The sequence below is a fragment of the Pristiophorus japonicus genome, chromosome 15, assembly GCF_044704955.1.
Source record: "Pristiophorus japonicus isolate sPriJap1 chromosome 15, sPriJap1.hap1, whole genome shotgun sequence".
NCBI classification, from domain to species: Eukaryota; Metazoa; Chordata; class Chondrichthyes; family Pristiophoridae; genus Pristiophorus; species Pristiophorus japonicus.
The window spans coordinates 112,407,734-112,434,844 of record NC_091991.1 but is presented as its reverse complement, the minus strand read 5'-3'; the positions used below and the strand labels follow the sequence as shown (position 1 = coordinate 112,434,844).

The 27,111-nt window shown below is 46.9% G+C and overlaps 1 protein-coding gene across 1 annotated transcript; it reads left to right on the top strand.

Moving 5' to 3' along the window:
* On the top strand, positions 1-24,397 carry uqcrc2b (ubiquinol-cytochrome c reductase core protein 2b). Its single transcript, XM_070900800.1, has 14 exons — positions 1-116; positions 3,265-3,354; positions 6,342-6,491; positions 10,699-10,763; positions 11,954-12,010; positions 12,633-12,757; positions 14,452-14,549; positions 14,650-14,707; positions 16,088-16,183; positions 19,459-19,658; positions 19,765-19,845; positions 21,568-21,644; positions 23,018-23,171; positions 24,239-24,397. The coding sequence occupies exons 1-14, from the start codon at positions 72-74 to the stop codon at positions 24,320-24,322; spliced, it is 1,380 nt and encodes a 459-aa protein (XP_070756901.1). The 5' UTR covers positions 1-71; the 3' UTR covers positions 24,323-24,397.
* Positions 24,398-27,111: the final 2,714 nt, after the last annotated feature.

The following is a 27,111-nucleotide window of genomic DNA, read 5'->3' as shown; positions in this document are numbered from 1 at the left end:
GCTATATTGTGTGTGTGTCAGGTCCGCCATATTGTGTGTGTCTCAGAGCCGGTGGAGGCGACGCCGGGAGGATGAGGTCGGTGAGGAGAGTGAATTCTGCGCTCGCAAACCTCGCCGTAAGTGTCCCTTTCTGCATGCTGGTGAGCGCCGTCATGTATGTGTAGAGCCGCAAACGGAACATGAAGGGTCACCCCGCTGTGAGGTGCGGCGCGGCGCGGCCTAGCCCGGTGTCCGCTCGGTTCCGGGAGCGGGGCCTCGCCCTCTTTCCCGCCGGGGACTCGATCCGCAATCGGTCATCCTCACCATCCACCGCCCGGCCGTGAGCTGCGGCCGGAGCCGGAGTGTGGGTGAGCGGGGCTGTGCGGGCCCTGTGCGGCCTGAAGGTCACCCAGCGCTGGCTGGATGCGGGACTCCCGCTCCCGCTCTGCTCACTCACAGCCGCCGGGAGCCCCCAATCCTCCCATCCGCATCATCTCCAATGCAAGGTCTTTAAAACAAATATGCATTGCTAGATATCCGCAGTCCCCAAATACCACTGGTACCCGTGTCGGATTTTGACATTGCAAAGGTTATTGTGATGTGTCAATGGTGCACAATCCCTACAACCCATATCTTTGATGCAAAGTGATATTTATATCTGAGGATTAAATAGCAATAACTGTGTTCATTGGTCAATAATCGCATTATATAACATATTAAGGTAATAAATAGAGGAATAACAATCTTGGTGAAAAGAGAACCCCACTCTCCCCAAACCATAACTCAGATTCTCGCAGCTGCAGACCTGATGTTTCTAATTTCTAATTTAGTGATGGTTGTGGGTGTGGGTCTCTTCACCAAGATTGTTGTTCCTCTATTTATTATCGTAATATTTGTTATATACTGTGATTATTGATCAATAAACACAGTTCTTGCTATTTAATCCTCAGATATAAATGTCACTTTGCATCAAAAATTTAAACATGCTGTCTCAATTTCACCGTGACCGCTTCAAGTCAAAAAAAGGCAAAGACAGAGAGTCACAAGGTCATATAAATGGGTTATATATAGGGACATTCAATACATATTCGGTCACAGTTGGAATATTGCATACAGTTCTGGGCACCTCATTATAGGAAGGATATTAGAGCCCTAAAAAGGGGTCAGTGAACATTCACTAGAATGAAGTATTTTGGTTAAAAAAAAAATGAGGAGAGGACATATAAACTAAATGGTACAATCCTAAAGGAGGTGCAGAAACAGAGAGACCTGGAGGTATGTGTGCATAAATCGTTGAAGGTAGCAAGGCAGGTTGAGATAGAAGTTAAAAAGGCTTATGGGATTCTTGGCTTCATAAATAGAGGTATAGAGTACAAAAGTGTGGAAATTATGATGTATAAAACACTGCTTCAGCCCCAACTGGAGTATTGTGTCTAATTCTGGGTACCGCACTTTCTCCTTGGAGCAGAGAAGGTTGAGAGGAGATTTGATAGAGGTTTTCAAAATCATGAAGGGTCTGGACAGGATAGATAGAGAGAAACTGATTCCATTGGTGGAAGGGTTGAGAACCTGAGGACACAGATTTAAGGTGATTGGCAAAAGAATCAAAGGCGACGTAGGAAAAAACTTTTTAACGCAGTGAGTGGTTAAGATCTGGAATGCCCTGCCTGAAAGGGTGGTGGAGGCAGACTCAATACTATCTATCAAATGGGAATAGGATAAGTATCTTAAGGAAAAAAAATTGCAGGGCTATGGGGAAAGGGTGGGGTAGTGGGAGTAGCTGAGAGTTAACAAGGGCTTGACTGGCTGAATGGCCGCCTTCCGTGCTGTAATCATTCTATGATTCTATGAATGATATCAGGTTATACTTTGAAGAAAGGCTGCAAAAATTGAACTGGAGCACGGAAGGTTAAAGGGCATCGATCTTGTAGAGATTTACAAAATTGTGGAAAAATTTTGAGGGTAAACAATGAAAGTTAGTTTCTGTTGGTTGTCAGATCCGTAATGAGTGGACATAGACTCAGGGGTGTCACTAGAAGGAGAGGGAAGTTAGGAATTATTTCACGTCGAGGTTCATTAAGACAAGGAACCACAAGTGGTTATTGAGGCAGGATTATAATATTGTTTAAAAGAGAATTAGATAGGGGAAAAAACAGCCTACAGCTCCTGTTGATTCAAAGTGGGTTAATTTCAATAACTGGATTATTTGAGTGAATAAGTAATTTGTTTTGTCATGCAAATTAAGACTTTGAATTGCCAGGAGTAGACCATAATAAAAAGGAGATTGGACTCGATAGCCCCGGTTGAATAGCTAGCATCCAGCACAGGCACGATGGGCTGAATGGTCTCCTGCACTGTCAGTTCTATGATTCGGGTTTATTTTTTAAGGATAATAGATCTTTGATGACTCGTAACTGACAGGTGAAAATCATACCAATATCACTTTAAAAGCCTATTTAACAAGGTGAAGACCGAACTAGTTTAAAACCCCTAGTTGTGGTGCAGCACAGTATTGTACCGTGGAATGGTATTCATGTACTGTGTTGAGTTCCTGTGCCGAAGTCTGCACTGCAAAGAGGAGCTGAGGGATGCCAGATGGAGAGCTATCCCTGGGCCACCTCTTGGGCAGCTCCTGCTCAGAACCGCAGTGGTGGAGACTTCAGCAGGACCCGTCGCCCAGTTTCCAGTGTGGGCCTGGAAAAGTAGCAGAAGATTGAACAATTGCAGCAGTACCAGAGTTTTTTTTGGAGAACAGTTTGTGTTCTGTATTGTACTGATAACTATTAGAAGTTTAACACTCATGGGTTATAATCAGTGAACGATCGGCTTGCCCCAGAGTTTGGATTGGGGTTGTTTTCAATCACCAGATAGATGGAGCTTTAGTTTTGTTTCCCCCATTATTTAAATCCAACAACAACAACATACTGTATTTATATAGCACCTTTAACGTAGTGAAACATCCCAAGGCGCTTCACAGGAGTATTATGCGATAAAAATTTGTCACTGAGCCGCATAAGTAGAAATTAGCGCAGGTGACCAAAAGCTTGGTCAAAGAAGTATGTTTGAAGGAGGATAGAGAGACGGAGAGGATTTAGGCAGAGAGTTCCAGAGCTTGGGGCCCAGGCAACAGAAGGCATGGCCACCAATGGTTGAGCGATTATAATCAGGGATGCTCCATATTAAAAACAAATGATCAAAACTTTCATCCAAGTATCCAGGGCAGAGGGCCTAGCCTTTCAGAAACCTTTCCACCAATTGACGCTTGTGTGATTTTTTTGATTTCAGACAAGGAGGCTTTATTCACTCAAAGCTGCGCTGAAGAATGAGGTTACACCAGCTGCAGAGAAACGAAACCTTCCACCTCAGGAGCTGCAGGTCAGTGAACGCTAGTTGCGTCTTCTCCAGAAGTGTGATTCCACCTTGACCATCCTTTTTGAGCGAGGCCTCTCCAAGGCATCAAGGCTCGTACCACTCTGAGCAGATTGGCCTCAGAAGATGTCCATGCAGGAGCCCCCGCATATGGTGTCAGCTGTGGCTCAGTGGGTAAGCACTCTCTCTCGCCTCTTGAGTCAGAAGGTTGTGGGTTCGAGTAACACTCCAGGGACTCGAGCACATAAATCTAGGCCGACACTCCGTGCAGTACTGAGGGAGCGCTGCACTGTCAGAGGTGCCGTCTTTCAGATGAGACGTTAAACCGAGGCCCCGTCTGCTCTGGCAGGTAAAAGATCCCATGACAATATTTCACAGAAGAGAAGGGGAGTTATCCCCGGTGTCCTGGGCCAATATTTATCCCTCAATCAGCATAACACAAACAGATTATCTGGTCATTATCACATTGCTGTGTGTGGGAGCTTGCTGCGCGCAAGTTGGCAGTAACATGCTTTGAGACGTCTGGTAGTCGTGAAAGGTGCTATATAAATGCAAGTCTTTCTTGTAGCAGTTCTACATGCCACTGAGGTTGCTTGTGGCCTGTGCATTCTCTCTTGCTACGATCCTAATGATGCATTCAATTTGCTCTTTAAGAACCTTGGCGTAGCCGACACAAGAACATAAGAATAGGCATTTGATAATGTGCCACATAATAGGCTTGCCAGCGAAGTTGAAACCCGTGGAATAAAAGGGAAAGTGGCAGCATGGATACGGAATTGGCTCAGTGACAGGAAACAGAGAGTAGTGGTGGATGATTGATTTTTAGACTGGAGGAAGGTATACAGCGGTGTTCCCCAGGGGTCGGTACTGGGACCACTGCTTTTCTCGAGATATATTAATGACTTGGATGTGGGTGTACAAGGTACAATTTCGAAATTTGCAAATGACACAAAACATGGAAGTATAGTGGACAGTGAGGAGGAGAGGGATGGACTTTAAGAAGACATAGACAGGCTGGTGGAATGGGCGGACACGTGGCAGATGAAGTTTAACGCAGAAAAGTGCGAAGTGATACATTTTGGTAGGAAGAACGAGGAGGCAGTATAAACTAAAGGGGGAGCATGAACAGAGACCTGAGGGTATGTGTGCACAAATCGTTGAAGGTGGCAGGGCAGGTTGAGAAAGCGGTTAAAAAACTGTTCCCATTTGCGGAAGGGTTGAGAACCAGACGACACAGATTTAAGGTGATTGGCAAAGAACCAAAGGTGTCATGAAGAAAAAAGTTTTTATGCAGCGAGTGGTTAGGATCTGGAATGTGCTGCCTGAGAGGGTGGTGGAGGCAGACTCAATCGTGGCTTTCAAAAGGGAATTGGATAAATACTTGAAGGAAAATAAATTGCAGGGCTACGGGGAAAGGGCGGGAGAATGGAACTGGCTCTTGCAGAGAGCCAGCACAGGACGAATGGCCTCCTCCTGTGGTGTAACCATTCTAGGATTCTATGAAATTGGAGCAGGAGTAGGCCCATACGGCCCTTCGAGCCTGCTCCGCCATTCAATAACATAATGGCTGAACTTCTACCTCAACTCCATTTTCCTGCCCTATTGCCATGTTCCTTGATTCCCTTAGTGTCCAAATGTCTGTTGATCTCAGTATTGAATATACTCTACAACTGAGCACTCTCGGCTCTCGGCCTTCTGGGGTAGAGAACTCCAAAGATTCACCACCCTGAGTGAAGACATTTCTTCTCATCTCAGTCCTAAATGGCCGACTCTTTATCCTGAGTCTCCTATTTCCTACATTACAACAGTGACTACACTCCAAAAGTACCTAATTGGTTGTGAAGCATTTTGAGACATCCAGTGGTCATGAAAGGCGCTTTATAAATCCAAGTCTTTCTTTCTTTATGACTAGACCTGAGCATTTGTACCTTTTTTAATTGCTGTTCACAATATCCAAAAGAAACATTTTTTAAGATGGTTTGGGCAGTTAAATGTCAATTCCTGCGGGCTCAGTTCAATGATCCAGTGAGTCGCTGAGACCTGTAGATCAGAAGGACCCAGGTTCCACCTTCAGCCAGAGTCCGAATTGGATCACAGCTATAGCTTTTCAACTCCCTCACTCTCGAGGCTTGCATGTGAAGATGGGCCATTGGGGCGAGATACCAGAGGGAGCATGGACCCTGTGGGACTACCCGGTGAGGAATCGGTACTTTCAGGGCAAGAAGGGAGGGAGACACATTCGCAAGGAATATCAATTGCAATGTAACTTTAGAAGAAATACCTTGCTTTGAGCTAAACCGCGGCACCATCTGCCTGTCCTGATGATGTAAGTGCATCCTTCACGTCCTCAAGATGGCCCCAAGTACTTCACATCTGGTGAATTTCTTTTGAAGTGTAGTCATTGTTGTAATGTTTGCGCACAGCAAGCTCCCACAATCAGCAGTGAGATAAACAGCCAGATATTTTGTTTGTTGGTAACGTTGGATAAATGTTGGCCAGGGCATTGGGAGAACTCCCCGGCTCTTCTTCGAACAGGCATACAGGGCCTCAGTGTAATCCAAAAGACAGCACCTCTGACAAAGCAGCACTCGCGCTCAGTATTGCCCTGATGTGTCAGCCCAGATTATGTGCTCTAATCCCGGGAGGTAAGTTTTTCCTTCACTGTCCAGTTACTAAATAGGACTGCAGTCCTACTGTGTTATACATGTGGTATTTTCCAGTGTGTCAGAAGATACAGTGGTATTGAAACACCACCTAGTGGCCACAGCTTGCAACTACTGTGTTACTGGGACCTGTTTACATTGGGGAATTCCCACTATAGCTTATTAAATAAGCATTTACAGTGTTAAATGTTGAGATAACTGTAAAAGGCGAGTCCAAAAATCATGACAACAGGAAATTAAGTTTTTGGATAGGAAATGTGTGTATTTTCAGGATTTAAAATTTAATACAGGTAATCAAGATTTTACGGGAACTCAATTTTTCTCCAACAGGTGTCCAAATTGCCAAGTGGGTTGGTTATCGCCTCCCTGGAGAACTACTCACCAACCTCAAAGATTGGTGTCTATATAAAGGCGGGCAGCAGGTATGAGAGTGCCAATAACTTGGGCATCACGCATGCCCTTCGTTTGGCAGCAAACATGGTAAGTAAAGTTTAACAGAAAACTTAGCACTTTGAACAGCTCTTCACCTGTGCAATGCTTTTTCAAGATGTCTTTCTTGATTTGCCATTTGCTTCAAATCCTAGAGAATTAACTGGACATAGATATTATGTTTACTCTCGCTACCCTGAGTGGGGCAAATTGCTTTAAACAGTCCAATTGAAGTGAATGGTTCGCAGTTATATTTGAGTGGTTAAAGCCTGTTACTTGATGTCATGAGGGAATACTCCCCTCCCCCACCCACCCCCACACTGCCAATATGCCCATAATTTCCCGATGACGCTTATTCTTCCTGGCATACATTCCACTGATGCCGGCAGTTCTCTGGCACCCCACCCAAGGCCATGTGTTTTGTCAGACAGTGAATGTTGGCAGGCTATTCAACTGTCTTGTGCATCACAGCAAAGTCTAATCATGGCCTCACCTGATGTCCTTACATGCACACTTTCCAGCAGGAATCACTGGATATTGGTCAGGAATCACTGGATATTGGTCAGGAATCACTGGATATTGGTCAGGAATCACTGGATATTGGTCAGGAGCAGGAATCGCTGGGTATTGATCAGGGGCAGGAATCGCTGGGTATTGATCAGGGGCCAGAATCGCTGGGTATTGATCAGGGACAGGATTCGCTGGGTATTGATCAGGGGCCAGAATCGCTGGGTATTGATCAGGGACAGGATTCGCTGGATATTGATCAGGGGCAGGATTCGCTGGATATTGATCAGGGGCAGGATTCGCTGGATATTGATCAGGGGCAGGATTCGCTGGATATTGATCAGGGGCAGGATTCGCTGGATATTGATCAGGGGCAGGATTCGCTGGATATTGATCAGGGGCAGGATTCGCTGGATATTGATCAGGGGCAGGATTCGCTGGATATTGATCAGGGGCAGGATTCGCTGGATATTGATCAGGGGCAGGATTCGCTGGATATTGATCAGGGGCAGGATTCGCTGGATATTGATCAGGGGCAGGATTCGCTGGATATTGATCAGGGGCAGGATTCGCTGGATATTGATCAGGGGCAGGATTCGCTGGATATTGATCAGGGGCAGGATTCGCTGGATATTGATCAGGGGCAGGATTCGCTGGATATTGATCAGGGGCAGGATTCGCTGGATATTGATCAGGGGCAGGATTCGCTGGATATTGATCAGGGGCAGGATTCGCTGGATATTGATCAGGGGCAGGATTCGCTGGATATTGATCAGGGGCAGGATTCGCTGGATATTGATCAGGGGCAGGATTCGCTGGATATTGATCAGGGGCAGGATTCGCTGGATATTGATCAGGGGCAGGATTCGCTGGATATTGATCAGGGGCAGGATTCGCTGGATATTGATCAGGGGCAGGATTCGCTGCATATTGATCAGGGGCAGGATTCGCTGCATATTGATCAGGGGCAGGATTCGCTGCATATTGATCAGGGGCAGGATTCGCTGCATATTGATCAGGGCAGGATTCGCTGCATATTGATCAGGGGCAGGATTCGCTGCATATTGATCAGGGGCAGGATTCGCTGCATATTGATCAGGGGCAGGATTCGCTGCATATTGATCAGGGGCAGGATTCGCTGCATATTGATCAGGGGCAGGATTCGCTGCATATTGATCAGGGGCAGGATTCGCTGCATATTGATCAGGGGCAGGATTCGCTGCATATTGATCAGGGGCAGGATTCGCTGCATATTGATCAGGGGCAGGATTCGCTGCATATTGATCAGGGGCAGGATTCGCTGCATATTGATCAGGGGCAGGATTCGCTGCATATTGATCAGGGGCAGGATTCGCTGCATATTGATCAGGGGCAGGATTCGCTGCATATTGATCAGGGGCAGGATTCGCTGCATATTGATCAGGGGCAGGATTCGCTGCATATTGATCAGGGGCAGGATTCGCTGCATATTGATCAGGGGCAGGATTCGCTGCATATTGATCAGGGGCAGGATTCGCTGCATATTGATCAGGGGCAGGATTCGCTGCATATTGATCAGGGGCAGGATTCGCTGCATATTGATCAGGGGCAGGATTCGCTGCATATTGATCAGGGGCAGGATTCGCTGCATATTGATCAGGGGCAGGATTCGCTGCATATTGATCAGGGGCAGGATTCGCTGCATATTGATCAGGGGCAGGATTCGCTGCATATTGATCAGGGGCAGGATTCGCTGCATATTGATCAGGGGCAGGATTCGCTGCATATTGATCAGGGGCAGGATTCGCTGCATATTGATCAGGGGCAGGATTCGCTGCATATTGATCAGGGGCAGGAATCGCTGCATATTGATCAGGGGCAGGAATCGCTGCATATTGATCAGGGGCAGGAATCGCTGCATATTGATCAGGGGCAGGAATCGCTGCATATTGATCAGGGGCAGGAATCGCTGCATATTGATCAGGGGCAGGAATCGCTGCATATTGATCAGGGGCAGGAATCGCTGCATATTGATCAGGGGCAGGAATCGCTGCATATTGATCAGGGGCAGGAATCGCTGCATATTGATCAGGGGCAGGAATCGCTGCATATTGATCAGGGGCAGGAATCGCTGCATATTGATCAGGGGCAGGAATCGCTGCATATTGATCAGGGGCAGGAATCGCTGCATATTGATCAGGGGCAGGAATCGCTGCATATTGATCAGGGGCAGGAATCGCTGCATATTGATCAGGGGCAGGAATCGCTGCATATTGATCAGGGGCAGGAATCGCTGCATATTGATCAGGGGCAGGAATCGCTGCATATTGATCAGGGGCAGGAATCGCTGCATATTGATCAGGGGCAGGAATCGCTGCATATTGATCAGGGGCAGGAATCGCTGCATATTGATCAGGGGCAGGAATCGTTGCATATTGATCAGGGGCAGGAATCGCTGCATATTGATCAGGGGCAGGAATCGCTGCATATTGATCAGGGGCAGGAATCGCTGCATATTGATCAGGGGCAGGAATCGCTGCATATTGATCAGGGGCAGGAATCGCTGCATATTGATCAGGGGCAGGAATCGCTGGGTATTGATCAGGGGCAGGAATCGCTGGGTATTGATCAGGGACAGGATTCGCTGGGTATTGATCAGGGGCCAGAATCGCTGGGTATTGATCAGGGACAGGATTCGCTGGATATTGATCAGGGGCAGGAATCGCTGCATATTGATCAGGGGCAGGAATCGCTGCATATTGATCAGGGGCAGGAATCAATGCATATTGGTCAGGAATAGCTGGGTATTGATCAGGAGCAGGAATCGCTGGGTATTGATCAGGAGCAGTAATTACTGGGTATTGGAATCACTGGATATTGATCAGGGGCAGGAATCGCTGGGTATTGATCAGGAGCAGGGATCGCTGGATATTGGTCAGGGGCAGGAATCACTGGGCATTGATCAGGAGCAGGAATCGCTGGGCATTGATCAGGAGCAGGAAACGCTGGGCATTGATCAGGAGCAGGAATCGCTGGACATTGGTCAGGAGCAGGAATCACTGGATATTGATCAGGAGCAGTAATTACTGGGTATTGGAATCACTGGATATTGATCAGGGGCAGGAATCGCTGGGTATTGATCAGGAGCAGGAATCACTGGGTATTGATCAGGAGCAGGAATCACTGGGTATTGATCAGGAACAGAAATCACTGGGTATTGATCAGGAGCAGGAATCACTGGGTATTGATCAGGAGCAGGAATCACTGGATATTGACCAGGGGCATGAATCGCTGGGTATTGATCAGGGGCATGAATCGCTGGATATTGATCAGGAGCAGGAGTGACTGGGTATTGATCAGGGGCAGGAATCCTGGCTGATTTTCTTTCAATGCTGCTAATGATTTTGTAAAGTTTAGTTTCTGTATACAGTAACACAGCGGGACATGTTTTCAGGCAACAATACAATTTGGGATCAGGATGCATTGGTTAACTTCACAAACTGTTGTGTAGTATTGCTGCCTTGAAACATGCTCCTGGCTGTGCATTCTCCTATATGTTGCGCACAGTAGCTATCGGTTGTTCCCTCAGCAAAGTGTGATTTCTGCAACGCACTGAACTCTCCAGCTGCCGTTCTTGCATCCCTGAAGCACTTTTCGTAGAGATTGATTTTGTAAAGTCTTAAAAAAATGGAAATTTTATAAATTGTTAAATTTAGAGTACGGTATCAACCGTACTCATTTCGTTTTAACCAAAGCTTGTTCTGTTTTACAGACCACGAAGGGAGCTTCGTCATTCAGAATAACCCGTGGCATAGAAGCTGTTGGTGGCAGCCTGAGGTAAATGTACTTAGTTTCAAGTTTTCTGCTGAATTTCTGTAGTCGCTAGGTGAGAAGTACCTCTGCTGGGAAGTGCATCCCTTTCCCTCATGGGCAGCATCAGGCAGTGCTGGCTCAGTGCGTAGCGCTCTCGCCTTTGAGTCAGAAGGTCGTGTGTTCAAGTCCTACTCCAAAGACTTCAGCACATAATTCAGGTTGACACTCGCAGCTCAGTACTGAGGGAGTGCTGCACTGTCGGAGTTGCCGTCTTTCGGATGAGATGTTCAACCAAGTCCCCGTCTTCCTTCACAGGTGGACAGAAAAGATCCCACGGTATTATTCAAAGAAGAGCAGGGGCGTTCTGCCCGGTGTCCTGGCCAATATTTAGCCCTCAACCAACATCACTTTAAAAAAAAAAAACTTCTTATTTGGTAATTATCACATTGCTGTTTGTGCTGTTTACTGTGCACAAATTGGCTGCCGCTTTTCCCTACATTACAGCAGTGACTACACTCCAAAAGTACTTCATTGGCTGTAAAGCGCTTTGGGATGGCCCGACTTGTTGTCCTTTCTAGTCCTGGGGTTAGATATTACATGGGCCAGAACAAAATCTCCCTGTGCTCTGCGACTGCCAGCGATACATTATATTTCCAGAGTGCTTCCCTATGGCGGCTATTCTTTGCACCAGTTTAATGAGACATGTCTTTCTGTGGTGGGCTCATGATCGAAACTGGCCAATCTCATCTCACATAGGACCCTGACAGGCAGCACACACTGGCACCATGTGCGCACCACCTCGACTCACAGCTTTTAATTCCAAATAGATCACATCCAATTAGTGCAACTAGGAATATCTGCACAATCATTAGTCAATTTGAAGTGAATATTTGTTTCGTGGAACTCCTCTTGAGTGTCCATTGCAAGAAAGGTTTAATACCCCTTCATTTAAATCCGCTTCTCGTCAAAGCTGCAGGTTTCTGTGTCCAACCCATCTGTGCACAGTTATAGAAAATAAAACCGTGCCTCTTTTAATGCTGAAAATATTCTTCTATACCTCCATAAATGTTTTGAATGGCCCAGCAAGCATTTTGAATTTGATGTGCGGCCGGTTGATCCATTGCTAGAAACGTGTTTACAATGTCATCTCTTGAGCTTCAGCTGACTTTAGTTTATTTCACCCAGAAAATTACCGACCATTTCTGCTTTTGCAGCGTGACCTCTACGAGGGACAACATGATCTATTCGGTGGAATGTATGCGAGACTATGTGTGAGTATTGGGCCAGTTCCACGGGCTGCCTCTGCAGTTCACACCATGTCGGTCATTCTGAAGGTTGAGGTTTTACACAAACTGATGGTTAAAGCATAAGGAACAGGAGGAGGCCATTCAGCCCCTCAAGCCTGTTCCACCATTCAATGAAATTGTGGCTGATCTGTATCCTAACACCATCCACCTGCCTTGGCTCCATAGCCTTTTATACCCTTGCCAACAAAATCCTAGTGATCTCGGGATTAAAATTATTAATTGAACTAGCATCTACTGGTTTCATTTGATTATATTCTTTCAAGTTTTAACATAAGCCTCGATTGATTCTACATCATCATCCTCTTTTGTTAGGTGGACTGTTCAGTACCAAGTGGTACAAGAGCTGATGGTTTGTTGATGACACACACGCAAACTTGCAAACCGAACTATCGTAACTCTAACCTCTTGCCCTGGCTCACACCCATATCTATCTATTTTATGGTTTTTAATTTTCTCTCCCCCGCCCCCCACCCCACCCCCCCTCTGATACACTTGGGACATTTTCCATGTTATTTTCTGCGCAATATAAATGTAAGTTGTTGCGGATATCTAACTCTTGAATTCTTCCCGCACCCCCCCCCTGCAGTGACACTGTAATGGAGTATTTGATCAATGTTACTGCTGCCCAGGAATTTCGGCCGTGGGAACTATCGGAGCTCCCACCAAAGCTGAAAGTGGACAGAGCAATCGCCTTTCAGAACCCACAAATAGGTGAGATCGAAAAACATGTGTCGGACAGATATTAAAACAAATGGTTTGCGATGCTAATGTTGATGGTAAATCAGTCTTGTCGCAGCACTGCTCCCAGACCTCCGCTGGAGCCGCTGTTTATTGGCAGCCGGGGTGAGCTGCCTAGTGAGGACTCTCGAGCTCTGCTTAGGTCGAGGTTCCTTGCAGATTGAGGCATTAAACGTGGATCTATAGGGTGCAGGTAGCTGGTCCTCCCAGCACACAGCTCCACCATGTTGCCTGGACTGGAGAATTTTAGCTGTGAGGAAAGATTGGATAGGCTGGGGTTGTTTTCCTTGGAACAGAGGAGGCTGAGGGAAGACCTTATTGAGGTATATAAAATTATAAGGGGCCTAGATAGAGTGGATAGGAAGGACCTATTTCCCTTAGCAGAGGGGTCAACAACTAGGGGGCATAGATTTAAAGCAATTGGTAGAAGGTTTAGAGGGGAGTTGAGGGGAAATTGCTTCACCCAGAGGGTGGTGGGGGTCTGGAACCCACTGCCTGAAAGGGTGGTAGAGGCAGAAACTCTCTCCACATTTAAAAAATACTTGGATGTGCACATAACCTACAGCGCTACGGACCAAGAGCTAGAAAGTGGGATTCGGCTGGTTAGCTCTATCAGCCGTTGTGGACACGATGGGCCGAAATGGCCTCCTTCCGTGCTGTAAATTTCTATAATTCTATGATTCGCCACAGCACGCATCAGTAATTTTATTGCAATCACCCCCCCCCCCCCCCCCCCCCCCCCCCAAGATGCCTCAGTGACGCAATGTACAGGGGACTCCTTGCAAATATAACAGAGTCCCTGTAACTCAATAACTGCTAAGGCAGTGTCGCGTACCCAAACAAAAACATAAATGTTTTAGCAGAGGAAGAGGCCTTTGGTGCCTGCACTGAATTCAGGCCCCTCTCGGAGGTTGTTTTTAAAATTTATTTTTATTCATCCAGCACAGGCACGATGGGCCAAATGGTCTCCTCCTGTGCTGTATCATTCTATGATTCATTCTTGGGATGTGGGCATCGCCAGCAAGGCCGACATTTATTGCCGATCCCTGGTTGCCCTTGAGAAGATGGTGGTGAGCTGCCGCCTTGAACTGCTGCAGTCCGTGTGGTGAATGTACTCCCGACAGTGCTGTTGAGGAGTGAGTTCCAGGATTTTGACCCAGGGACGATGAAAGAGCTGCAAGTGTCAGTAATTTGACGTTGGGCCAGAATGATACAGAACTTGACCACAGGCAAAGGACCGTGAGCTGTACTGTTCATATGGAATATGCTGCAAACTAGAATGGCTAGAAATAGCTGCTCTTTTTTACTTACTATATTGTCAGTCTTCTGTTGTTAGTAACCACATACTGTTAGTTAGAATGTGGAACTTGTTACCACATGGAGTAGTTGAGGCAAATGGCGTGGATGCATTTAAGGGGATGCTCGGTAAGTACATGAGATAGAAAGGAGGAGAAGAATATGCTGATAGGGTTAGATGACGTGGGGTGAGAGGAGGCATAGACCAGTTGGGCCGAATGGCCTGTTTCTGTGCTGTACATTGTATGTGATAATGCCTCAGGGGAGTAATTCTGTGTTCTCGCTTGTGGAAACAATCTTGATTTCCTGGCATCTATCCGTCCAGCAGTCAGATGTGGGAAGTAAGTGTATTTGATGATTTTTTTTGGTAGGTGTTCTGGAGAACCTGCATTCAGTTGCATACCGTAATGCCCTGAGCAACCCCCTCTATTGTCCTAGTTTTATGATTGGTCAGCACACAACAGAGCAGGTAAGAATAAAATACAAAATAGTCTCCACAAAGAATTTTTTTTTTAACGAAACGAAACATTGTTGATTGTTTCTAATATGTCCCCATAATGTCTTCACAGCTGCACGAGTTTGTGCAAAACAATTTTACAAGTGGAAGGATGGCTCTCGTAGGGTTGGGTAAGTGTTCAATTAGAATAATAAGTTTTCAGTGTTTCTTTTTGTGTGTCTCCTCATCCTTCACAGCCTCGACCCTCTCTGCCTCTGATACCTCCAGCCCTACAACCCTCCGAGATACCTGCGCCCCTCCAATTCTGTTCTCTTGTGCATCCCTGATTTTCATCACTCCACCAGTGGGGGAGGGGAGGGGGGGTGGGAGGGAGAGGAGGAGGAGGAAGGGAGAGGGAGAGGGGGAGGAGGGAGGGAAGAAAGAAAGAGAGGGGGGAGGAGGAGGAAAGGGAGGGAGGGAGAGGGGGGGGAGGAGGAGAGAGAGGGAGGGAGGGAGAGGGGGGGGAGGGAGTGCCTTGGGACATTTTACTATGTTAAAGGTGCTATATAAATGCAAGTTGTCGTCTGGTTTTTCTCCCCTCCTCTGAATGTGTTCACTCCTTGTAAGCGTCCGCTCTCCAGTATCTCACCCAAGTGTCCATTGTTCACACATGAGCCTTGACGGGGGTGTAACTGTCTGCAGGCTAATTGACGTGGGGATGCTGCACAGACAGACCAGATCCTATCCTCACCTGATGTCCACACCTGCATACTTCCAGTAGGAGTTGCTGAATAGTGTGGGCTTTGGCTGGCTTTCCTTAACTCCTGCTGCCACCCTGATTGGAATTGGCTGACTCTGCACAGGCCAGATATTAAACCTGGAGTCGATTCACCAAGTCTTTGTGTGGAGCCACGGTGATTCTGAATACTTGACATTTTCACCCTTGTCTCGCCTATTTACCCAAACGCTTCACATCGCACTTGGCGGCATATTATGTGGTCATTATTGCACTACTGTTTGTGGGAGCTTGCTGTGCACAATTTGGCTGCTGTGTTTCCAACATTACATCAGTGACTACACTTGAAAAGTACTTCATTGGCTGTAAAGCGATTTGGGCATCCTGAGGTTGTGAAAGGCGCTATATAAATACAAGTTCTTTCCTTTCACTTTCTAACCAGCCTATGAGAAATAAACCAGGGTACTTTTCAAATCTGAATTTAGCATCATGATTTTTTTTTTTTAAAAAGACACTCAGTTGTTTACAGCAAGCTCTGTAATGAGGTATCACACTCTGCCACACTCCAAAGAAAATTAAATGGCTAGATAATCAGATTGCAGTTTTATAAATATTCATAATTAAAGTGGTGGTGTGCTATGTTGTAATTTATTCAGCCAGATTAAAAGTATCCATTTTCACTTTGGATCTAATTTCTGCAGGATGCCATTCTAATGGCCGCCACGTGTCTCACTTGAGTTTTATTTTAATTCTAGCAGCTGTTTGATATTGAAGTTTTATTGCAGGGTTACTGTGCCCGATGTATTTACACCACTGCTCCTCTTGCCACCCACAGGTGTAAACCATACAGTTCTGAAGCAAGTGGGCGAACACTACTTCAATATGAGGAGCGGTACTGGTGCAGCTGGTGCTGCGGCCAAGTTTCGTGGAGGTGAGCTTTGTGATTAATGTGTCTGGCTTCTGTGTTCTGTATATATACACCGAACCAGGGGCAGCACGGGCCCAGCCCACATTGTGATATGTGTGCGCACTAGGTCCGTGCAGCACAGCTATAATATATTATATATTTATATATATCAGCGTCGTGTACCTACTGAGAAACTAAATGCAGTGTATGGCCATATTTAAGATCTTAGCTTTTCTGGTGGTTAGACACAGGAGCGGCAACCTCGGTCAACTTGGTGAAGACATTGATTAGGTCAGCTTTACTCAACTATGATGCCAGGTAATTCCGTCACACATTTTCAGGATTTAAGGTATCTATGCACCTTCTTGTCCCATTGTGGCTGTTGAGCCTCTACATTAGGGCAACAAAGCTCCAAACCTCCCCATAACAGTGCAGTTATTGTCTCTCAGCCCCATGCTCTGGAACTCCCTCCTCTCCGCCTCTCGACCTCTCTCTCCTTTAAGACGCTCCTTAAAATCTATCTCTTTGACCAAGCTTTTGGTCACCTGCGCTAATTTCTTCTTATGTGGTTCGGTGTCAATTTTTGTTTTGATAACGCTCCTGTAAAGCGCCTTGGGACATTTTACCATGTTAAAGGCGCTATATAAATGCAAGTTGTCGTTGTGATGCTCAATTCAACAAATCTCAGTTGATTCATTTTTTAATGGTGCCAGTAGACCCAGAATCAATTCCCATCTCTGAGTCCATATCAATTAAGGCAGTACTCCTGATTTTAAATGGGAGCAAGAGGTTGAATTGCTTGCACTGCATCCACTTAATCCAAAAAATAAATCTGAAATTATAATTCCTCAGAATATTTTTTGTCAATTTCCTGTTGAATGTTGATTCTGTGCAACTAAAGTAAACCCTGATCAGAGTAGTGCAGATTAAACAAGCAAGACGCACTGAGATTGACCTTTTTACAGCAAGTGGGTACGTTTCTTGTATACTTCGAACTCAGAATATTGCTTATATGGATGTATGTGAACATATTTACGTATAGAATCAGAAATATTACAACACAGAGGAGGCTCTTCAGCCCATCCTGTCCGATCCAATCGAAAAAGAGTTACCCAGCCTAATCCCATCTTCCAGCATTAGGTCTGTAGCCTTGTAGGTTACGGCACTTTAAGTGCCTATCCAAGTACTTTTTAAATGTGATGAGAGTTTCTGCCTCAACCACCCTTTCAGGCAGAGTTCCAGACCCCCGCCACCCTCTGGGTGAAGAACTGTTTCCTCAACTCCCCTCTAATCCTTCTCCCAATCTATGCCCCCTGGTTATTGACCCCTCTGCTAAGGGAAACAGATCCTTCCTGTCCACTCTATCTGGGCCCATCATAATTTTATACACCTCAATTAAATCTCCCCATAACTTCCTCTGTTCCAAGGAAAACAACCCCAGCCTATCCAATCTTTCCTCATAGTTAAAGTTTCCCAGTCCTGGCAACATCCTTGTAAATCTCCTCTAATGGCATCTATCATTTCTCTCCATGCTGTGTAAAGGGCCATTGAACTTTCCGATAGACAGGCCGCCATTTGCTACTGACAGTACTCTATATTCACCACTAATCCTCCTCTTCTGTCGAGCTTCCTCCTGAAATAAATAAAACACAAATCTAAGTTGACAGAGACTGACCGACTACATCCAGCAGGCCGGGGCTATTAGAGGGCGCAACGTGCAGTGGCATGCCACTGCAGGGAGCAGCAAGTGCTCCTTCAGGAGGGCGCCAGCTCTAAAGAGGGCAACTGGATTTGACGTCGCCCAAATCCAGATCGCTGATTGAGAGTGCGGGCAGGTACAGCTGGAGCGGCAAGGTCGGGGCAGAGGAGCGGCGAGAGTTCATAGAGCGATGTGATCTGGGCCCAGGGGCAGCACGGGCCAGCCCGCACTGCAATATGTGTGTGCGCTAGGTCCATGCAGCAGAGCTGGTCTCCGGTCGTCTTGGTTAATCCTTGCCACTGGACCAAAACCTAGCTCTGTCAAGCCCGTGTGGTGGCTGGTGTACAACGGTCACCACACTTTTTTTTTAAAAAATGCACAGGCATCTTCCACCCTTCAAGATGTAGTTCAGGACCTGGAATATTAGGTCCTTCATTGAAACACCTATGAACTTGTAAGGGGGTAAAGTATAAAGTGGACAGACAGTTGGTCACCGAAGCAGGTACTAAAGGTAGTGAATTGATCTGACATGAGATGGTTCAGATTAAAAAGGCTTATCAATATTAGGAGGTTGTGAGGTGTCGGGAGTTCCTCCATCTCAAGGTAGGGATTGTAATATATCGCCTATTGACAGATTGTATGTAAAACTCGCTTATAAATGAACACCTACTAATAAATCTTCAAGGACAGTAGGGAGTAAGCTGTCTGGAAACATAGATAGAATAATACTATTGTAGCAGCTGAACTCATGGGAAAGGGATAATTGTGGCTGATGAGAAACTAGGTGCAGAACTAGCCATGGGAAACCAAGGCAAGGATAACACTGTAGAACAACACATTCCAGAAGGCGGAGATCGGCCTCGCATTCTATGGGAGATGGAGAGGTTGGGAAACCACACAGTAGCCACTCTGATATGGGTCAATGAAGCTCCGCTGATAAGCTGTAGGCCAACCGGTGGTCGTAGAAGGTTTTGTAGGGGGTTTGCACACCTCGAAAACTGTATAACTGCATGTAGAACCCTTGTACTTTGAAGGTTTATTCCTGAACTCTCCCGCTGCATATGCTTGAATAAAGATCAGTTGAACCAAGGTTTCATCTGAGTGATTCCGTGGTCGCTAAACGGGCGGGTGTCGACTCCTTATTTCAGGAGTCCACCTTGAGGAAGAGAAATCTTTTTATCCCAACAGAACTCATCCATTTTTGGCGTGGAAGCAAGTCATCCTCGTTTTGAGGGACTGCCTATGATGATGTAATGTGACCAGAACTGCATGCAATACTCAAGCTGTGGCCTAATTGGTGTGCATATATAAGAACGTAAGAAATAGTAGGCCATTTGGCCCCTTGAGCCTGCTCCACCATTCAATAAGATTATGGCTGATCTGATCTTGGCCTCAACTCCACTTCCCTGCCCACTCCCCATAACTCTTGACTCCCTTGTCGTTCAAAAATCTGTATCTCCACCTTAAATATATTCAATGACCCAATGATGTGTCCAATAACATTCTTAAAGAAAAGTGCATTTTTGTTAGTTAAAATTGAAAATATTTAGGATAAAGATCATCTTCCGTAACCTATGACCTTTAATTTATGTATCTGCAGGTGAGATCCGCTATCAGAGTACTGAGCGTCTGGTTCATGCCGCTGTGGTAGGTGAGAGTGCAGCTGCTGGTTCGCCTGAGGCCCGAGTGTTCAGCGTCCTGCAGCATGTTCTTGCTGCGGGCCCATATATCAAGAGAGGCAGTAATGTAACCAGCAAGTTACACCAGGCAATCGCGAAGAAAAACGCAGATCTGTTTGATGTGAGTTTTGCTTCTGTGCTAAATAATTTCTCGTGTTCGGAAACTTTTTGTTTTTAACCGGCACTTCATAGATTGACTTGATCTTGAAACGTATTCCTGTAAACAGGTCTCCGCATTCAGTGCAAGATACTCTGACTCTGGGCTGTTTGGCATCTACACCATCTCACAGGCTGCGGCAGCAAGTGACGTACGTATAATCGGCTAGGTAACTTTTTAGCCAAAATCGACAGCTTTCAGATGATTGCCCATCTGTTACTGCTCAGTTCACCTGAGCTGCAAATGCTGTCCTGCAAAATCCCAGCAATACCACGATGATCTGTAACTGGCATTTATAATGTTTGCTGTATGGGAGGAGGGGAAGGAAAGGAGAAAATGTTTTGTAATTAATTTATTTATTTGCCGATAGAGTCCTTTAACAATCAGGAAAGATTGAACAGTTGGGGCATGTTAATTTGCAACACCTAAAGCTCTGGTTGGGTCTTCTTGATGACAAGTCCTGATTGCTAATTGGTTCCCTTGGAGGATAAGACGCACCGAGCAGTTTCTCTTTGCAAAGTGTAATTAGAGCCATTCTGACTGCCGACTCTAGACAGAACAGAGCTCACTTGGAACAGACAGGGCTCATCCTAATGGTTTAAGACCTTCTCCCACCCTCAAATAAGTTCCTGCCCCCATCGCCAAAGTTCCTGATCTCCTACCCCCAGCCCAAGTTTCTGACGACCTCCCATTCTCCCCCCGACCACATTCCTGACGACCTCCTCCCCCACCCCCAGCCCAAATTCCTGACCACCTCCCCCCGCCCAAGTTCCAGATCGAGCGCGACCAGATCGAGCGCGCATGCGCAAAAAGGGGCAGGGTCCTGCATGCGCAGAAATGAGAAGGCTGAGGGATAACCTGATAGAGGTCTTCAAAATGGTGAAGGGGGATCAATAGGATAGATGTAGAGAAGATGTTTCAACTTGTGGGGGTGAATCCAAAGCTAGGGGCTATAAATCTAACAGGGAATTCAGCAGAAACATCCTTACCCAGAGAGTGGTGAGAATGTGGAACTCGCTGCCACAGGGAGTGGTTGAGATGAATAGCGTAGGTGCATTTCAAGGGAAGCTAGATAAATGCATGAGAGAGAAAGGAATAGTAGGATATATTGATGGGGTTAAAAATTTCTGGGAGGAGGTTGGTGTGGAGCATAAACACCAGCATAGACCAGTTGGGCTGAATGGCCTGTTTCTGTGCTGTAAATTCTATAACATTTTTTTAATGTACTCTTAGCACAACTAATTGTTTAAGTTTCACAAGATTATAATCTTGACTTACTGGTCAATTTCTTGTGGAGGATGGGTTAGAGAGCGGAGGATAATTTTACCAGGATGCGCAGATGTAATTGAGCCCCGATTTTAAAGTAATGTATTCTGTCCTTGTGTTGTACAATAATTAGATTTTATATTACTATCATGTCTGGCAGTTTGGGCAGCAGAGAAATAAAGTTGGTTGGAGCATGAGTTTCCCTGCAGAACAGGCTGAGGGGCTGGAGGATTCAAAACGGGGGTGCTACAGCACCGCCAATGGTCAGAGGATGTAACTACCATGTGACATGTTTACATATAGTTTCCATTATACATGTGGACATAAGAATTTTTGATGGAATCGGCTAACAGGAAGAGAGCGCTGGTGCATGATTCTTCTAGTTTAAGGGAAAGCCTACTTTCCAGTTTATATCTGTATTAGGTTCCCGTTCCCTTTGTCCCCTTTACCCAGTTTGATTGATGTCTTCAATGTTTTAACCAAGTGCTCTGATTACAAGTTGATAAATCAAGGACTGTATTTTATTCGTAGATTCAGTAATTGTCACAAAATATTTTTGGTTCTGGTTTGAATTCTTTTGTTAATAAATGTAAACTTTTAATTGCAGGTAATCAAGGCTGCACTGTCTGAAGTCAAGAGCATCGCTCAAGGCAATATCACTGAGGCTGATGTCACACAGGCTAAGTAAGCTCACTAAACTTTACCATGTACTTGTTTAAAACATGCCTGTGAAGATCTCCGTGATGTCGTGTCCAGGAAACAGATTTGGAAAAGTAAAAGCTCTTGAGAGCTACAGCAGCTTATCCTGCTGGTAGTTTTTTACTGAAGCGATGGTAGCAAGGCTGCATTTAGTACAACAGAATGGTTAACTAGAGTACATCACAGGGGGCCAGAAATAAACAGTCAGCAGGTCAGCTCAGTGGAGACAGAGAGAGAGTTAATGTTTCAGGTTTGGAAAGCAATTGGCGCCCTATAGCGAGATACCCCAGGGACAAGTGAATGCAAGCAGGAGAGAGAATTAGCAGAATAGGGAAGGACGAAAGAAATAAGTTGAACAGAAAGTTCAGATCCTGTAATCACACAGCACAGGAGGCCATTCGGCCCATCGTGTCCGTGCTGGCTCTTTGAAAGAGCTGTTCTATTAGTCTCACTCTCCCACTCTTTCCCCACAGCCCTCCAACGTTTCCCTTTTCAAGTGTTTATCCCATTCCCTTTTGAAAGTTCCTATTGAATCTGCTTCCACCACCCTTTCAGGTAGCGCGTTCCAGATCACAGCAACTCGCTGGATAAAAATAAATCTCCTCATCTCCCCCTTCTGGTTCTTTTGCCAATTACAGGCAACTCTCGATTATCCGGGTCCTTCGGGGATTAGGCAGTTCCGGGTAAACAATTTTTCTGTTAGGGTGAGTCTACATTTTAAAGTTAAATCTTTAATGAAGAAATACAGTCGTTAGGGTGAGTTTACATTTCTAAGTTATAACTTTAATGAAACAATACAAACAGTAACAAAAGATGGACATTACCAGCATGCATGTACAGGTTTTGTGCCTGGAACCCGGTGCCGGCACTGCCCCCGTTCCCAACATCAGCGTCGGCCGCGAGAGACAGTGGCTGCAGCAGCGCGCGCACACCAGCAAAGGGCAGAGGAGGGGGATTTTTACGGCGAGTGTGAGAGAGAGAATGTGCGAGTGTGTGAGAGAGAATGAGCAAATATAAATGAGCACAGTGTTTGGAAGGCGATTTTTCCAAATTATTTGGAGCTGTCTTTTCACTTGTTAGCAACAGAATTTTAAATCCTGTTACAACGGTTTTCCGTTGGATCCGTGTACGGATAATCAAGAGTCGCCTGTACCTTCAAGCTGTGTCCTCTGGTTACTGACCCTCCTGCCAGTAGAAATGCAGATTTCTCTGCTGCCAGTTCATGTCGTTACAGGGTAAAGATATACAAGTTGTAACTATTTTTATACATCATCCAAACTACTGAACTAAAAATATTCCGTGCGATTGTTTCATTGCTTTCTGTCGCTGGTGCAGTTTTGACCAGGGTTGTTTTGCAGGAACCAACTAAAAGCCAAGTGCTTGATGGCCGTTGAAACATCTGATGGACTGCTGGATGAGATTGGCTCTCAGGCACTGCTAACTGGTGCGTACGTGCCCACAGCCGAACTGGTCCAGCAGCTCGACTCTGTGTCCGTCACTGAAGTGGTGAATGTAAGTAACCAGCTACAGTGTTCACATATTACATTATCGCTGAGGTAATTTCCCCAGCTCTCCCCTAATGATGATGGTATTGACTGCCGACCTGCCCCTCTCCCAGTGTGTGTGCCTACACTCAGTGTCGGCAGATGAACATAAGAAATGTATAAGGCCCCTTATTAATGGGGAAAACATAAGAATTAGGAGCAGAAGTCGGCCATTCTGCCCCTTGAGCCTGCTCCGCCATTCAGTGAGATCATGGCTGATCTTCTACCTCAACTCCACTTTCCTGCACTATCCCCATATATCTTAATTACCTTAATATCCAAAAGTCTATTGATCTCTGCCTTGAATATACTCAGTGACTGAGCCTCCACAATCCTCTGGGGCAGAGAATTCCAAAGATGCACCACCCTCTGAGTGAAGAAGTTTCTCCTCATCTCAGTCCTAAATGGCCGACCCCTTATTCTGAGACTGTGACCTGGTTCTAGACGCCCCCAGCCAGAAGAAACATCCTCCCTGCATCTACCCTGTCGAGCCCTGTGAGAATTTTGAATGTTTCAATGAAATCACACCTCATTCTTCGAAACTCGGCTGTGTGGAGGTGGGAGGCAAGCATCACAGCTGAGCCACAAGCCACAGCCTTGGTCCCGTGCCCAGGCACACGCACCTCCCAGCGGATGAAGAGCGGAGACCCAGGGCTCCAGCGACCCACTGCCAAAGCCTGAGCCGAAATTATTTGCTTGATTAATTTGTGGGACGTGTCGGCGACACTGGCACTTATTGCCCGTCCCTCGTTGCCCTGAGGGCAGAGCTTCCTCCCTGATGGTATGAAAGGATATCAGCCAAAGGCGGCTATATGGAGTTAGGTCACAGAGCAGCCATGATCTCAGTGAATGGTGGGACAAGCTCGAGGGGCCCGATGGTCTTTACCTGTCTGTCATTGTTTGTATGTAACTCTCCAGCTGGGACTCAAATGTGGAAATTGCTATTTAAGAAGCTTATTCCAGAGAAGGGCAAACCAGCCTTGGGAGCAGACCTGCGATGCCAGATCTCTAATATATTCTCTCTTTACTTTGCAGGCTGCAAAGAAGTTTGTTTCTGGTAAGAAATCCATGGCAGCCAGCGGCAATATGGCCGACACACCATTCCTTGATGAATTGTAAACTTATTCTAGCGCCAATCCAACCTGTTTGAGCTGTATTGGGACTGTCACTGCGAATAAAGTATATATCACTGGACCCAGGGAGCAGTCTTACTCTTTATTCATGTGCTCATGGGTCACGGGAGAAAAACAAATACATAGATTCTAACGTCTGAAGAATCGTTATAATCTCGATACTTCCTGTACATCTGCCTTGTGTTGGCAAACCAATAATTGCCTTGTTTGACCGTATAGCGTGCCTTCTGCCGAATATAACTCCTTATTTAAACTTGATGAAAAGACTGGCACCACATGCTGCTGAAGGTATCAGCGCCTGGCTGTCCGGTGGGGATGATTGTTAGCCGCTTAGCGCGATCACGTGCAAACTCCGCTTAAAAAACACGGCCAGTATCAAAGAAAAAGTTGCTGTAGAATTCCTTGATGGGAAGTGGCAGGTTAACAAGGCCATGCAGAACACAGACAGCGCACTGGGGTTCATTTCTAAAGGGATAGAATTCAAAAGCAGAGACGTTATTTTACACGGATATAGAAGCTTGGTTAGACTGCCTTTAGTGTACTGTGCACAGTTCTTGTCTCCATATTACAAAAAGGATATTGAGAAGGCTCGAAAGGATGATCCCAAAATTGAAGACTAGAACTATCAGGAAAGTCCGAACAGGCTAGGGTTCTGTTCTCTGGAAAAGAGAAGGCTGAGGAATGACCTGAGAGAGGTCTTTAAAATTATTGAAGGGGTTTAATAGGATAGACATAGAAAATGTTTCCACGTGTGTGTGTGTGGGGGTCCAAAACTAGCAATGATAAATCCAATAGGGAATTCAGGAGAAACTTCTTTACCCAGAGAGAATGTGGAACTCGCTGCCACAGGGAGTGGTTGAGGCAAATAGTTTAGATGCAATTCAGGGGAGGCCAGATAAACACATGAGGGAGAAAGGTACAGAAGGATATAGTGATGGGGTGAGAGGAGGCTGGTGTGGAACATAAACACCAGCACGGACCAGCTGGGCCGAATGGCCTGTTTCTGTATGTTTAGAGAAACAGCTATGTGGCCATCTGGAGGTACTCCAGGCTCTCTCTCTCCCTGGGTGCGAAGAAAGCGCTATCAATGGTGGTGTCGGAACTGGAAGATTTTGCCTCCAGATCCTCAGTTGAGGTGGTGCTTCCCGAGTCTCTGAGGCTGGTTTGTGTGGACGTGTCCAAGAACACACACTGTGAATGTTCCCATGTGGATTTGGTGTCGGTGGATGTGGAACTCTCGTTGCCGGGCGTGTCAGTCTCTGATGCTGAGGTGGTGCTCTCCTCCTCCTCCTGTTCCACGAACTGGAGCCTCGCCGCTTCAATGGGCTGTGCCGGGAGCGGGCTGGGGATCTTGTCGGGTAAGTTGCATGTCGGGCTCTGGCAGCATCGGCGGTGGGCTTGGTCGGGTTAGCGCCCGGACCCTGCAGCTGGTGGATCCACCGCGAATCCGCGGGCGAGGAGGACGACGACGTCGAGCTGGCGATGTCCGACTGCGCGGACCACAGCGGGTAAAGGCCAAGGACCTCCTCTTCGTAATTATCGCCAACGGCGGCCCCCTCGAAGGCACGGTGGAACGTGATGTCGCAGTTGATGTGGGAGCCGACGAGGAGCACGCTCTGGTTCTTCCTCGTCGCGTGCCACGCTCGGGAGACGGGAGGGAAGTACATGTCTAGGTTGTGCCAAAATAAGGAAAGGGGCTTAAAGCCCTTGAACCTCACCTACGGAATTCATCTTCGTTTCTGTCATCATCATCGCTGCTGCTGCTGCCTGACTGGCCATTCTCCTCTTCCTCGCTGTTGAAGTAAATGCTGGAGAGAAAAAAGAAAGAAGTTGCATTAATACAGCATCATTCACGACCTCCGCACGCCCCAAAGTGTTTTACTGCTACTATGAAGTGCAGTCATTGTTGTAGGGAACGCAACAGCCAAATCTTTCATAATTATAAACACTTCTTTCATGTCCCCTCTTTCAAGAGAGAAAAGATCCAGGGCCCAGAATTTATGATGTCCCGCTGCCTCCCGTTTCTTGGCAGTATTCGGGTGGTCCTTCATTGTTTACAGCCCACTGCCGCTGAGATCCTCCAGCGCGAATTTCCTGGTGATGTAGCGGGCGGTGCAGGTCATTAGACTCGGCAAAGTTTGGAGGCCGAGTCTTTCCCAAGCTCGGCGAGGGGATGAGAGAGAGAGAGAGACTGTGTGGGGGTGAGAGAGAGAGACTGAGGGTGGGGGTGGTGAAAAAGACTTTTGGGGGGGGGGGAGAGGAGAGGAGAGAGAAGGAGAGAGAGGGGGGGGGGGGGAAGAGAGAGAGAGAGAGGGGGAGAAGGAGGAGAGACGGGGGTGGTGGGGGGGGGTGGGGAGAGAGAGACTTTGGGGGGGGGTGGAGAGAGAGAGAGACTGTGGGGGGGGGGTGGCGGGAGAGAGAGACTGTGGGGGGGGGTGGAGGGAGAGAGACACTGTGGGGGGGGGGTGGAGGGAGAGAGACACTGGGGGGGCGGTGGAGGGAGAGAGACTGGAGGGGGGGAGGGAGAGAGAGACTGGAGGGGGGAGGGGAGAGAGAGACTGGAGGGGGGGAGGGAGAGCGAGACTGGAGGGGGGGAGGGAGAGCGAGACTGGAGGGGGGGAGGGAGAGCGAGACTGGAGGGAGGGAGGGAGAGCGAGACTGGAGGGGGGAGGGAGAGCGAGACTGGAGGGGAGGGAGAGCGAGACTGGAGGGGGGGAGGGAGAGCGAGACTGGAGGGGGAGGGAGAGGGCGAGACTGGAGGGGGGGGAGGGGAGA